The sequence below is a fragment of the Hemitrygon akajei genome, chromosome 29 (genome assembly GCF_048418815.1).
Source record: "Hemitrygon akajei chromosome 29, sHemAka1.3, whole genome shotgun sequence".
Classification (NCBI taxonomy): domain Eukaryota; kingdom Metazoa; phylum Chordata; class Chondrichthyes; order Myliobatiformes; family Dasyatidae; genus Hemitrygon; species Hemitrygon akajei.
This window is the reverse complement of record NC_133152.1, coordinates 44,025,655-44,041,017: the sequence shown is the minus strand read 5'-3', so window position 1 is coordinate 44,041,017 and position 15,363 is coordinate 44,025,655. Positions and strand designations below refer to the sequence as shown.

The window sequence follows — 15,363 nt, the reverse complement described above, 5'->3', positions numbered from 1 at the left end:
CTCATTTAAAAAGGCATTGCATTCACAACAGTTACTACAGCAAAAAAAAATCTGAATTTTTAGCCATACCAATAATTCTACATTTGTAGCCTTGTGGAGCAGTGGGTCAGTGACAACAATTTCTTGCTTTCTTAATTTAAATGTTCAGTTTTATTGTTCAGATGTAATGCAATGATCAAAGCCAACAATCTGTTGTCATTAATACTGCTAATTGCAGGGTATTACATTTGAGTAATAAATAAGAAACTATTATTTATACCTGTATGCTCTTTACAACTATTTTTCTCCACTGTAAATGATTATATTGTAATCATGAACACAGCTATAAACTCCTGAAGTCACCCTTTCACACTGTCATTAAACCCTCCTGCCAGAGGTGGTGCTGCATTTTGAAATTTACTAAGGAATTAAAGATGGGTTGACAACAAGGCATTAAAATGGATTTTGGATTATGACTTCATGTCCTTGTAAAGTTAGACCCCTTATTCTAACCCTTCATCATCACCCCTGTACATTTTAAGACTATAATTACTCATGATTTTCCATATATAAATGATGAAAGATTAAAATATAAAGGTCAAGTACACTACATTATCCAGTAAAATCTTTTAACAAACAGAAGAAAACGATTTGAATTCTTGTCATCACATTCATATTCTATTTCTGACATTATGAATAGACAAATTAGGAGCCAGAAAAAGTCATCTGGCACTATCTAATAAGATCACGGTTGACTTGACTGCCTCAGTTCTATATTGCCATACATTTGTGATAACTTTTAACATCTTTACTTATCAACTACTTATCTACCTCTTGTCTTAAAAATACTCAAATTCTGCTACCATTGAAATTTAGGACGAGTGTTTCAAAGACTCTTGATGCTCTCATGGAAAGAATTTTGCCTCAACTTGACCTTAAACAGGTGGCTTATTATTTTTAACACAGGTGGCTGCTGGGTTCCTCAAGTATTTTGTGAAGGTTGCTCTGAATTTCCAAATCTTATTTAATGGTGCCAAATGACTTCTTTCCTTCTCTTAATTTGTATGTTCATGATGGGAACAGAATTTCTTGTTTTTATTATTTTTAAACAGTGACACCTTGCTTAAGATTCTTCCATAAGAGGAAGCATGCTCTCTACAAATGCCCTGTCAGTAGCATTCAGGGCTTCAATCCTGTTCCCTCTCATCCTTCTACTTTCCAGAGGATGCAAGTTTAGCCTGTCCAATGATAAGACAGGCCAATTATTCCAGGTTAACATTCTACTTCCATTTTTTTAACCAAAGGTAAAACACTTATCTTTAATAAGATGTTATAAAGTAGCCACCATCATTCAATGTTGGTAAAAGCAAGGAATTGATTCTGGACTTCAGGAAGGGGAAGTCAGGAGAACACACACTAGTTCTCAGTAAGGGGTCAGCAGTGGAAAAAGTGAGCAGTTTCAATTTCCTAGGCAGCAACATCTCAAAGAATCTATCCTGGGCCCAACATATTGATACAATTAGAAAGAAGACACACTAGTGGCTATATTTCATTACGTGTTTGAAGATAGTTGCTACATCACCAAAGGATCTCGCAAATTTCTGCCAATGTACCATGGAGAGCATTCTGACTGGTTGTATCATCATCTGGTATGGAGCCACCAATACACAGGACAGGAAAAAAGCTGCAGAGGGTTGTTAACTGAGCCAGTTCCATCATGGGCATTTGTCTCCCCACCATTGAGGACATCCTCAAAAGGCAATGCCTCAAGAAGGCAGCATCCATCATTAAAACCCTCACCACCAAGGACATATCCTCTTCTCATTGCTACCAAGGAAGGAGGCACAAGTGCCTGAAAGCAGACACTCAACATTTTAGCAACAACTTCATTCCCTGCAGTTACTTTAAATAAGGGTGATTTAATAGGAAGAATATCTCTCTCTGCTTATTTCATTGTCTGCTTCTGTTCCCATTTAGGCTTCTAGTTTTCCCTTTCTGAGCTTGTCATTCATTAGTTACATATTTAATAAAGCTATAATTATAGATAAATTGAACAGTTTCTATCAAGAATAAGCTACGTTACCATCGTTCTTAAAAATAAAGAAGGGATTACTGTAGTGGGGACAAAATTCTTATTGTATAACATAAAGCCTTTGGGGAAACAGAGCCAGTGTGGGTGGGTGAGTCTGGTGTGTGGTGCATAATGGAGGGGGAAAGCTTGTACAATGGCCATGGCAGGTCAGGTCCTTCTGTTAACATCCCAAATGGTTAGGTACCATATAGCCTTTAATTTCCTAAACAAATTTCATGTCAGAAAGGCAAAAAAAATTTTTAGACTTTGTGACAGATCTGAAGATTTTGCATCTCTCCATACTCAGGAAAATTGACAGAAAATGGAAGAAAGAAAAATAAGCTATTAAGCAGATGTACTTACAGGATCACTAAACATTAATGGCATGAAATCCAATATTACATTTCATTTTTGCGAATTCCAAAATCCAATATCATATAATTATGAAATTTAACTTTAATATTTAATATTAAACACTTTGTTCATTAATATGTATAGCATTAACAGCTATGTAGTTTATGGTACATGGATTAAGGATTGCACCTCCCAGAACGAGGTTCTTAGCAAGGAAGTGTGATCCACTGAAACAACTGAATGCAAAAGCGCATCCGGTTTCCCTGACAAATGGGTATTGGTCAGTAATGGTTGTTCTGTACATTTTACTGCACAAACCAGATGGTGAAGAATAATGAGTAATGACCAAAGGTAGGACCATTTGATTGACATACACTTGAAAAATAGTTTTAGTCAGGATGAATGGAAGGAATTATTCATATTGAGAGGGCTGGAATACTAAAGTAACAATGTAATGCTGAGGTTCTATAAGGCATTGATCAGACCACACTTGAATACGGTGAGCAGTTTTGGGCCCCTTATCTAAGAAGACAGTCCAGCAAAGGTTCATGACAATGATCTCAGGAATGAAAGGGTTAATTTATGAGGCGGGTTTGTTGTCTCTGGGACAGTACTCACTGGAGTATTGAAGAATGAGGCAGGATCTCACTGAAACCTATTGAATATTGAAAAGCTAAGACAGAGTGGATGTGGAGAGGATGTTTCCTATAGTGGGGGACTATAGGACCAGAGGACACAGCCTCAGAACAGAGGGACATCCATTTAGAGCTGAGAAGAGAAAGAACTTCGTTAGCCAGAGGGTGTTGAACTTGTGGAATTCATTGTCACAGATGGTTGTGCAGGCAAGTCATTGGATAGTATATACGTATCTAAAGCGGAGGTTGACAGGTTCTAGATTAGTAAGGGTGTCAAAGGTTACGGGGAAAAGGAAGGAGAATGGGATTAAAGGAGACGGAATGGCTGAGCAGACTTGATGGGCTGAAAGGCACACATCTGCTCCGATGTCTTATGGATTCCCTGTTCTCAGAAAAATCAGGAAAACATCTCTACTCACTTACATGGGCATCAATTTTGTTTTCATCAAAACATGTTTCATATTAATCTAAACATCAGGAAGGAAGTACAGGAGCCTCAGGACCCATACCACCAGCTTCAAGAACAGTTATTACCCTAAACCATCAAGCTGTTGAACCAGAGTGGATAACTTCACTCATCCCATCACTAAAATGTTCCCAAAACATATGGACTCACTTTCAAGGACTCTTCCATCTCCACTTATCGATAATTATTGCTTATTTATTTATTATTATTTTGTTTGAATTTTTTTCTTTTTGTACATATGTGCACAGTTTGTTGTCTTTTACACATTGGATATTTGTCCGTCTTGTTGTAATCAGGTTTTCATTGATTCTATTATGTCTCTTCGTACTTGTTGTGAATGCCCGTAAGAAAATGAATCTGAGGGTAGTTTACGGTGACATACATGGACTTTGATAATAAATTTACTTTGAACTTTGAAATTTGGCAGATGATTCCCATTTGACAACCCCTCACAGCTCTGCCCCTCAACTCCAGTTTTCAATTTATAGCTCTCAAGTCTTTGCATTTATTCTCCAACACCAGCTAAACTGAGTTGAATATATAATTGGGTGGGGAGAAGAGAAATAGGGAGGCAGGAGGACCTGTGATACAAAATGAATAATCGTTTATTTCACTTAACACAAACATGAACAGTTTCAGTGGTGTTATGCATGCAGTTCCCAGACCGTGTGCTGCTGATAGACCTGCTCTAAATTGTGTTCACAGAACACAGACACAGATGCAATATAAATCAACAAAGGCTCGCCATTTTATTTGATACAAAAATCACAGAAGATAATACTTCAGATTTTGGAAATCTGAAAAAATTTCTGGAAATACTCAGCAGACTAGGTACCATCTGCAGAGACAGAATCAGGGCAGATATTTCAGGTTGGCTCTAATGACCTAGCATGATAAACGTTACTCCGTTCACTATTGCTGCCTGAACAACTGAGTATTTTCATAACTTCATTTTAATTATTTTTATCTGCTTGCTTAAGATTAAATATGCTAAAGAAGGAACAATATTTGGCCTTGACTTTAAAAAGATAGACCAAAAAAATCAAACATAAAGCCCCCTCTTCCTTCCTTTTCTTCCTTGGTCCACTCTTGTCTTCTATCAGATTGCTATTTCTTCAGCCCTTTACATCTCCCACCTATTACTTCTTAGCTTCTCACTTCAAACCCTTTCTCACTCACCAACCTCCCCCTCACCTGGTTTAACCTATTAACTACCAGCTTGTGCTCCTTCCTCTCAAGCCATTTTCTTATTCTGGCTTCTTCCCCCTTCCTTTCCAATCCTGATAAAGGGTCTCAACTTGAAACATTGACCGTTTATTCCCCTCCATACATGCTGCCTGATTTGCTGAGTTCCTCCAGCATTTTGTGTGCGTTACTCAAGTGTAAATCGGTAGATTGGTTTGTTACTGACACATGTACCGAGGTACACTGAAAAGCTTGTTTTCCATATCTTCTATAATGATCAAAAGATCAAAGACTATTGCCAAAAATTTTCAGCAAAGCAGATGGGCAATTTAATTCTAAAAAATAAACAGCACCCTCCTTTTGTACAGATGTGCGTTTCCAGGCCAATGCCTCAATAAGAAACTATGACTGGTCAAACAGAATGAAACCTCAGAAAGCTGAGGCCAGTGAAATTGGAGATGAGGAAAAAAGGGGAAAAAGAAACAGAGGAAATAGAAGTTTAAAAAAAAATCTTTTTGGTGCATGAATTGACATTTAGAGGTCAGATATATTTGGTGTTTTCAGTGCTGGAGCTGACAATGACCCTTGTACTCACCATGAGGCCTGAGGGAAATGCTCAAAATTTTGAGCCAAAGGGCATAAAAGGATTTATCAAGCAATTTTTAAAAATTTTTTAAACCAACCTGACATTTTCACTTGTAAAAAAGAAACGGTAAACAGGTCACTGTGTTGCCTTCCACGATTTATTACAACATGACCAGAAACATTAATCATAGAGTACAAAGATCCACCAGACCATTAAATTTATTCCATATTTCAATCTTATTTTAACCCTTGACCCCTCCTGGGGATATTCTTCTCTTGAAGGGTTAACTGCTAAACTAACTGAATAAATGGTTTAAGTACTATTTCTTAAAAATGTGACTGTAGGGAGTTTGATTATAGCACAGGAAAAACATTGCTTCAAACATGCATAAACTGCGAGGTGGTAGTAGGTTGCACAAATGGAAAATGCAAATCTGAGAATCAATGGGAACCCTTGACGTTGAACATAAAAACATTTACACAGCTCAGAACCCAACAAGGGAGATGTTCATAAGTGGGTTTGTTTGATTTCATGCACAATTGAGAACAAAGGTGGCGGAATACAAAACCTGTTTATGCATGTTACCCACCAGGAACCTTTCTCCTGGCATAATTGCCTTAAAGCAAACGACCACTTGTTTGATGCCTGATTTACTTCACACTATAAACAAGAGGCGTCGACCTTTAACCCTCAACTACTCCCCCCCCCCCCCCCCCCCCATCCCTTTGCTCATTCAAAGCCACCACAAGCTGCGAATGATTAGCTGGTTGGCTTGTCAGAAGTTAAGATAGTGTATCTGACATGAAGCCATCAGCGAGACTGCCTGAAGATTGAACAAAACAGCAGAAAAGGGACATTTTGGAGAGGGGGGGAAGATGAGCTGCGGGAAGGTCGAGTTTGTACACCAGTCGCTGACGGAAAAAAAACACAATAGTACACAAGCAGAGGCGGGGGTGGGGGGGAGGACGACGATGAAAAAAAAAACAAACGGCAGTAAATGAAACTGTTTGCAGCTTAAAAACTGTACTTTGCACCACAGTTTTAACGAGAAAATCTCTCCGCGGCTGCAACAGGGAGGTACATTTCAACAATTCTTTGCCACTATAAGAAGAAATGGCACCTGCGATGTACTAACGGAATCTTCCAGACGGCCAGAAATACATTACTAACGAAGAATATAAAACTGCAACTTCAAATCACTTCTGCTGATAAGCTGCGTCCCTTCCGATCGCCACAAGTTTTGAAAGCACATCAGTGGGGGGAAAACAACCAATCGAACAGCAGATTACCAGAAACCAACACAGATCAATTAAACAGACAGATAATGGGAAAAAAAACACTCACCGTCTCCTTATTTGGTAGCAACTCTTTGCGAATTCTGAAGAAGTTCTTGCCGTACTGCCTCAGTCCTTTGATGAAGCGTTTCTGTGGGGACAGAACAAGGGCGATCAACAGGGGAGACAGGGTAACAGAGCTCGGCTTTGGCTCGACAACGAGGGAGAAAGCAGAAATTCACTAGGGGAAGGCAAGGAAGATGGCGGAAATGTGTACTGCACACAGCTCCTTTTTTCTTTACGAGCCACTGATCACTCAGACTGGAGGCACCCTACATAATACAGACAACACACACACACACACAGCTCAGCACAGCAAAGGCTTGCACTTCAGGGCTTGGCTTGACTCCAGCAATCCATGACAATTAAAGCAAAAAAAAAGGAAAGAGCGAAGGACCTTTTTTATTCCTCTTCTGTCTCTGGTAATGTCAGTGTGCCGTCAGTAAGTGGCAGAGGGAGAGCATACAAGCGAGAAGTACCTTGTCACTCTGGTCTTACACTACAAAGGGGATGGTTTACATGTGATCCCTTTGCTAGACGCTCTCGTCTCCGGTCAGACATAAAACCTGGCATGGATCAGTGGTTTCCAACAGCACAGAATTATTTGCAGTACATATTCCAAGCAGCAGAGTAATATCTCACCAAAGCAGCAATGTTGTCAAATTGTTTTTAGCAAGTACTGCAAGTACTGTAACCTAATAAGTACTGTAATCTAATTAACCAGCGGTTAACTAGCAAGCAGAAAGCTGCACAAATCCATTCGCGAAGCTGCACTTTGACAAGTCGGCTGAAAGGTTTGACTTTCTAGCCAGGGATGAATGGACATTAAGTTTAGTGTGAATTTAGCATCAGTTTTCAGAATGGATATGACCAAATCAATTATTTTGACAATTAAATAAGAAAAAATTTAAACATGAAAATAATGCTTGCAGAATTGACTCTTTTTTGCAGATTAATAACGTTCACTGCCATTCAAGAAAACTGACGACTGAATGCCTGAGATAATCAAAAGATTAATGTTCAATCTTTAAAGTGAACAATTTTGGCATTTATTCCATCAAAAGGGTGGTGAGAGTGTGGAATGAGCTACCAGTGGATGTGGGTTTGATTTTAACATTTAAGAGAAATTTCGATGGGTACATGGATGGGAGGGGTACGGAGGGTTATGGTCCAGGTGCAGGTCAATGGGACTAGTTCAGTATGAACCAGATAGGCCAAAGGCCTGTTTCTGTGCTGTAGTGCTCTATGACTGTGGCAAAAAGGCAAACAGAAGTGAACAGCATGGTTCCACTAATGGCTCAGAGGCAAATTTACAGGTCCAAATGAGGATGGTGCGCGATTAACACTGGACATCTCTAAAGAACAAGTAAAACTACAGAATGATTCCCTAAGATCCTGCATGGATCTCCACCCGGTAAATCTGGCCGAAGATATTAAATGCCTTTTATCATAATAAAAGGTTAACCTGCACTCAGCATCAACATCTTCAAATACGTCAGCACTGAGGACATCTTCAAAAAGGAGATGCTCAAAAGGTAGCATCCGATTACCCAAGACATACCATCTTCTCGTTGCAACCATCAAGGTGGTTGTACAAGAGCCTGAAGGCACACACTCAGTGTTTTAGGAACAGCTTCTTCCCCTCTGTTGTCATATTTCTGAATGGACAATGAACCCATGTACACCAACTAAATATTTTTGTTATTGCTCCCTTTTTGTATTAATTATTTAATTTGTTTATATACATTTATTTATTTATTATTGGCACATATAGCTTTTAAATTATTATATATTGCAATATACTGATGCCACAAAACAACAAACTGCATGACATATATCTGTGATATTAAACCTGAAAACAAAACAGTAAGCTCTCATCGCGGAGTACTGAGGAAATATAGTACTTTTGAAGGGCAGTCATTTGGATGGGACAACAGAAGCCAGTCAGCTCTGTCAGACAAAATTAAATAATCCCATGACAGGGAGTGTGCCTTCCACTCTGGGCAATATTTCTTTCTTAACCATCATCAATAATAAAAACTAACCAATGTTTTTTTGTGGGATCTCACTGTGTACCAATTGGCTTTTGCACTTCCTACTGTACAGTGACAATTCTTATAAATTTATTTAATGGGATATGAAGCATTTTGGGATTTCTTGAGATTGTGAAAGTACTTAAACAGCACAAATTCTTTTTTACTACTCTGACAACCTGAAAGTCAGGCCAAAGCACCATATCCTTTTCCACCTTGAGAAGAGGAGCAAATGGAAGTAGCAAAAAAATGCTTTTGAGCTTTTTTAAATGCATCTGTTCATGGTTAACCCATCTGATGACATTCACATTTTCAAAGTAAAATCTTTGTTTGCGAACTGTTAAAGCTGTAATCAAGGCAATAACTACCTATTATAATTGCAGAAACAAGATACTGTACACGGCTTTTCAGAAGAACTCATGCAGCGAGTCTTTCAAGCCGCCCTTCTTTAAGTGTCCTGTATTGTATTTGAAGAAGCTCATGTGAATGTCTGCTTGTAGCTGTAAGGACAACTATGCAGAATGTTCATCACTACGGAACTCCACTTCAGAAATTATTTATTATATATCACTGACATATTTTATATGAAAGTTGTTATGTCAATTAATGTAAAATAAATTTTCTTTATAGTCAGTTAATTACTAAATTTTACTCCCAGCACACAAACAGAATATTCATGATGCAGGAACTATATTGTACTTTAATTATGCTCTTGGTAAAATATACTATAAAATAAGCTATTAATTGTGGATTTAAAGCTGAAATTTAAAGTTTTACCCCTACAGTAGCATTTCCAGCATGCAAAAACATTCATAGCTTTGTCTTTTATACACTCTGTCAGAGTTAAAGGCCTCAGTAAAGTTTGGATAACTACTTTATTAATCCAAGTGCAGCACCAAACGATATTGTGCACAGAATTATATTTATAAGGCATTTTTTATTATAAGGTATGGTTATTCAATGTCAGACTGTGATTATAACAAAGCTCTCTGTCACTAGTCTGCAGTAATGGAGGTAATACATATTTAGTATGTCAAAAATAATACAACAAATAGCTGTTTCAGGAGTTGGCAGCTGCAGAGTGCTACTACACAACAGGAAATGCAGTTCATGAGTAATTCAATGCATGAAAGTTGCTTAATTAACATAAATATAAAATAATACTTTTTGTTATTGTTGATTAATTGGTAACTGTAGAATGTGTTATTTTTCCTCTTGAAATTGATTTTTATTCTCACTGCATACTTAAATGCACAGCCTTTATTATTCAGGTTAATGCCAATGAGATTTTCACAAGATTACTTTCCTTCCCCATTTAGATAACTGTATTTCAAATCAATAATGCCCAAAAATGCAAAAGGAACTTAAATGATGTAGTTGCCCATTTTTAAGTAGAAAATGGCACACTAAAGCAACATTTTTGCAAAATTAATTTTATGCTGCTGACCTACAGTACAAAATATGCTGGTACAATGAACAGTGCTCCTAAGATTGACAAGCAGCTTTTAAGAATAATTATCGTATATCTTCAGTAACAAGGCAGCGAGAACTGGAAGGATTAATGTGCTTTTACATTTTCCAAAGATCTTCCCCCATTAACTTTGCAGTTAATCACAGGAGAGTATTTTTTCAATCATTCCTTATTTAAATGTTTGTGAGGTTAATTAAATTTTAAATAAATGATAAAAGAATAATCATTAATTTTGTACTTCATTTTACAGATGTGGGTCAGGCAATCTTCAACAATAAGGTGAGCACGACAAACTTTTTAATCATCAGCAAAATCTAGTTCATAATCCATGTGGCTTTTAGTTGTTTGTGGGATCCCTCTGTGTACAAAATGCCTGTAATCTTACTCTATCTCCACATAATTAGTTGCTTGAGCTTTTGTTTTTGGTATTTTTGAGATGCAATAAAGACAAAAACATCTTTGTTCTTTTTTCTACTATTATCAAGCTCCTATTCTGTTTTATAAATTATTTCATAAATGCATAATTTCAACACAGAAAATTACTTCAAAAATTCAATAATTGGAAATTTTAAATATAAAAGAAAATGCTAAGTTTGTTTCAAGTCTTTGACCTTTCATCAGAGAACTTTCATTCTCCTTTACACTTGTGTACTGGAAATGACATTAAACAATCTTGAATAAAGGGTCGTAAACTTGAGACAATAACTGGTCTTTCCCCCTTTCTGCAGATTCTGATTTGCTTATTGAAGCTTCCAGCATTTTCTGCTATTGCTTCGTGATTCTGTCTGCTTCTGTTGCCAAGGCAAAATTTTCTAAGTGTTTAGAATGCATGTTGATATTTTAACTGCAGATATTAGGGTGTAAGATGGCTGCATGTTGTTTGCAGTTTCAGCCACATCACAAACGTATTAGGTGGTCTGATAAATAAAAATAGAGGCATGAACTGTTACAAAGGCAAAGCTCCCTATTTAATTCAGCACAATCTCAATAGATTATATATATATTCAAAATATATAAAAATGCTTGCTGCTTTAGATCACTACTGCATTTTCCTTGGCTAATTATATTTGAATGTGCCACAAAATAACCTCTAATTATACTTGAACATTTAGTGCTTGCCCCACATAATCACACCTTTATTATTTACTCAACATTACTGAACACTGGAGATCCGTCTGTAAAACAGCATCCAAGTGCTGTTGGTTTTCCTCTGCTCCTGCTTAAGGCTCCAGTTCAGCTGCCTAGCTCACAGCCTCACTAATAAATCACCCAACAATCTGCTCGCTGAATTGCTTTGGCCATGGTTTCACTGCTCCAGCCCATGTTGCCAAGCAACAGCACAGGAGAGAAGTCGAAAGAATTGCTGACAAATGGCCAAATGGCTGAAACAACAGACTTGTCTTCAGTGGGATCTGTTCCAAAGAACAGCCTGTTTTTTTTCTCTCGCTGTTCTGTTCTCTTCACTATGCGACGATGGGATTTAAAAAATTCAAACAAAGCCATTGTAATTTACACAAACTTCTTCGTCAATAGATACCGTCATTAACTGTGGTCGGGATGAGATCACACAAAAAAAAATACAATGAAGGTTTCTGGATGCTTTTAGCAAGAGAAGTAAATAAATATACCACAGTTGAATAATGGGCCTCACAATGAATGCACACAATCAGGACAAAAATCCTATAAAGGAGAACTCTGAAAGTAAAAAGTTGATCTGCAAGTGGGTAATCAGAGTAAAGTCTCCAGGACTGTACATTTACCACTCTGTGTTCACGTTACCACCCAGCTTTCTTTGATGTATAAATGCAATAAACATTTGAGTACAAACATTTTCTTTAACACATCCATTATTCTGCTTCATTAAAAACACATTCATTGTAATAAGGGAAGATTACAAGGACAGAATGTTAACTTGAATCATTGAGAACAAAGCAACCCCAATTTTATTTCTTTTCCAAATTAAATTTTATTCCTTTTTCCATGGTCCACTCTCCTCTTATATCAGGTTCCTTCTTCTTCAACCCTTTTTTACCTTTTCCACCTATCACCTCCCAGCTTCTCACTTCATCTCATCTTCCCCCATCAACCGACTTCCCTCTCACCTGGCTTCACCCTATCATCTTCTAGCTAGTCCTCCTTCCCCCTTCTTTATTCTAGTGTCTTCCCCCTCCATTTCCAGCTCTGATGAAGGGTTGAAGCCCGAAATGTTGACTGCTTATTCCTCTCCATATATGCTGCCTGACCAGCTGAGTTCCTCCTGCATTTTGTGTGTGTTATTCTGGATTGCCAGCATCTGCAGAATCTCTCATATTTCCAATTTTATTACTTTTAATTCCTCCCAGAGATTGTGCAACAATCCTCAAAAATAATGAACTGCACCACAATTTTCATTCTCTGCATAAACTAGGGAAGTTAAGGGAGCTTTTGGCAAGTGCAAGTTCAGAATGCTGCATTGCCAATTCATTAAAGCAGACTTCCAATCATTAAGTCAATTGTTTTGCCAGATATGAACGAGAGTTCCGCCAACATCTAGATTTGTGGACAAAGCGAGGACAAAAAAATACAAGGGATGATGTTTTACTGCCCCTATTGGTAGAACATCCAAGAAACACGGCATACTGCCTCCAAGGAGCTGGTGGAGCTTCCTCTGATTGAGCCATTGGTTGAGATTGTGAGTGTGTGAGTGAGTGAGTGAGTGAGTGAGTATGTGTGTGTGTGTGTATATATATATTATATACACACACACACACACACATAAAACTTGTGCGCATGTGTGTTAACAAGAGTGAATAGCTCAGCTTTGTGGAGAGGGGAAAAAAGGACCTGCCCTTCTGGAGATATTCCAAACATTGCAGCACACACTAACATTTACTGATACCTTCACATGAAAACAATTTATATTCTGTCAAAATTAAATAAACTCAATTTGTAGGCCCACGTAGGAGTTACTTTGCGCTCATTCCTTAACTAAAATATATTCTATTTTTGAGAAATTTAACTTGACAGAAGTCAAAGCAAATATAAAGCTGTATATTTTAATTATTATTTTATAGGAAACAGATATACTGGACAACATAAAGGGGTCAAAGCACTTACTTCTACCTGTTATCACGTGAGTTTCCCCAAGGTGTTCTGGCTTCCTCCCAAATCACAAATATTTGCTGACACTCTAATTAGTTGATATAAACTGTCTCTCGTGTAGGTTGGTGGTAGGAGAACTGGGTGGGGAATGGGAAAATTGGGTAGGGAAAGGGAAACTTCGCTGGTGGTAGGAAAATTAAGTGGGAAACGGGAGACTGGGCAGATGGTAGAAGAATTGGGTGGGGGAGGGGAGACTGGGTGAGCGGTAGAATTGGGTGGGGAAGGGGAGACTGGGTGAGCGGTAGAATTGGGTGGGGAAGGGGAGACTGGGTGAGCGGTGGAATTGGGTGGGGAAGGGGAGACTGGGTGAGCGGTGGAATTGGGTGGGGGAGGAGAGACTGGGTGAGCGGTGGAATTGGGTGGGAGAGGGGAGACTGGGTGAGCGGTAGAATTGGGTGGGGAAGGGGAGACTGGGTGAGCGGTAGAATTGGGTGGGGAAGGGGAGACTGGGTGAGCGGTAGAATTGGGTGGGGAAGGGGAGACTGGGTGAGCGGTAGAATTGGGTGGGGAAGGGGAGACTGGGTGAGCGGTAGAATTGGGTGGGGAAGGGGAGACTGGGTGAGCGGTAGAATTGGGTGGGGAAGGGGAGACTGGGTGAGCGGTGGAATTGGGTGGGGAAGGGGAGACTGGGTGAGCGGTAGAATTGGGTGGGGAAGGGGAGACTGGGTGAGCGGTAGAATTGGGTGGGGAAGGGGAGACTGGGTGAGCGGTGGAATTGGGTGGGGAAGGGGAGACTGGGTGAGCGGTAGAATTGGGTGGGGAAGGGGAGACTGGATGAGCGGTAGAATTGGGTGGGGAAGGGGAGACTGGGTGAGCGGTGGAATTGGGTGGGGAAGGGGAGACTGGGTGAGCGGTGGAATTGGGTGGGGAAGGGGAGACTGGGTGAGCGGTAGAATTGGGTGGGGAAGGGGAGACTGGGTGAGCGGTGGAATTGGGTGGGGAAGGGGAGACTGGGTGAGCGGTGGAATTGGGTGGGGAAGGGGAGACTGGGTGAGCGGTAGAATTGGGTGGGGAAGGGGAGACTGGGTGAGCGGTAGAATTGGGTGGGGAAGGGGAGACTGGGTGAGCGGTAGAATTGGGTGGGGGAGGAGAGACTGGGTGAGCGGTAGAATTGGGTGGGGAAGGGGAGACTGAGTGAGCGGTAGAATTGGGTGGGGGAGGAGAGACTGGGTGAGTGGTAGAATTGGGTGGGGGAGGGGAGACTGGGTGAGCGGTAGAATTGGGTGGGAAAGGGGAGACTGGGTGAGCGGTAGAATTGGGTGGGGAAGGGGAGACTGGGTGAGCGGTAGAATTGGGTGGGGAAGGGGAGACTGGGTGAGCGGTAGAATTGGGTGGGGAAGGGGAGACTGGGTGAGCGGTAGAATTGGGTGGGGAAGGGGAGACTGGGTGAGCGGTAGAATTGGGTGGGGAAGGGGAGACTGGGTGAGCGGTAGAATTGGGTGGGGAAGGGGAGACTGGGTGAGCGGTAGAATTGGGTGGGGAAGGGGAGACTGGGTGAGCGGTAGAATTGGGTGGAGAAGGGGCAACTGGGCAGACGGTAGGAGAACTGGGTGGGGAAGGGGAGATAGGGCAGTTCATTGATGGGTATTGCAAGAAAGATGGTTTATGGGTCCGTTAGTGGGGGAGCAGGACATTTGAGAATGCTTTTTGAGAGCCATCAGAGGCTCAATGGGACGAATTAGCCTTGTTATACTTCATTAGAAAATAGGAGAGATGTGAGGAAGATTTTTTCCTTACACACAAATCCACCCTGGGTTCTGATAAACAAAATTTCCCCAGCACAGTGACTGGTGAAAATAATCTGCAGCAACAAAGTACAATTTGAAAAATCATACAACTCAGTTGTTCATCCGAATGTCATTACACTTTGGTCAGTTATTTCTTTTATTTCATAATTAGGCAGTGAAACAAGGAATGGACTGCTGGTTCATTGCTACCATACAAGAGCATGATTTTGAATACTTTATGCAATACCAGTCTCCAACAAAACAGCCATGAATAGAAATAATAAAAGTAAAATCCTCACTAAAGCCTGAATATGTTATCAGATAGAATGCATTTGAGAGAAAGAACACTTTAGAATTGTCAGAATAATATTCAGTGTGTAT

General features: G+C 39.8%; 1 protein-coding gene across 3 annotated transcripts in view; it reads right to left on the bottom strand.

The window, feature by feature from the left end:
- rerea (arginine-glutamic acid dipeptide (RE) repeats a) overlaps window positions 1-15,363 on the bottom strand; it is a 615,654-nt gene that overhangs the window by 110,757 nt on the left and 489,534 nt on the right. For all 3 annotated transcript variants that reach the window (XM_073032278.1, XM_073032279.1, XM_073032280.1), the window contains one exon: window positions 6,621-6,701. In XM_073032278.1, coding sequence (XP_072888379.1) covers window positions 6,621-6,701 — 81 coding nt within the window. The remainder of the gene's footprint in view (window positions 1-6,620; window positions 6,702-15,363) is intronic.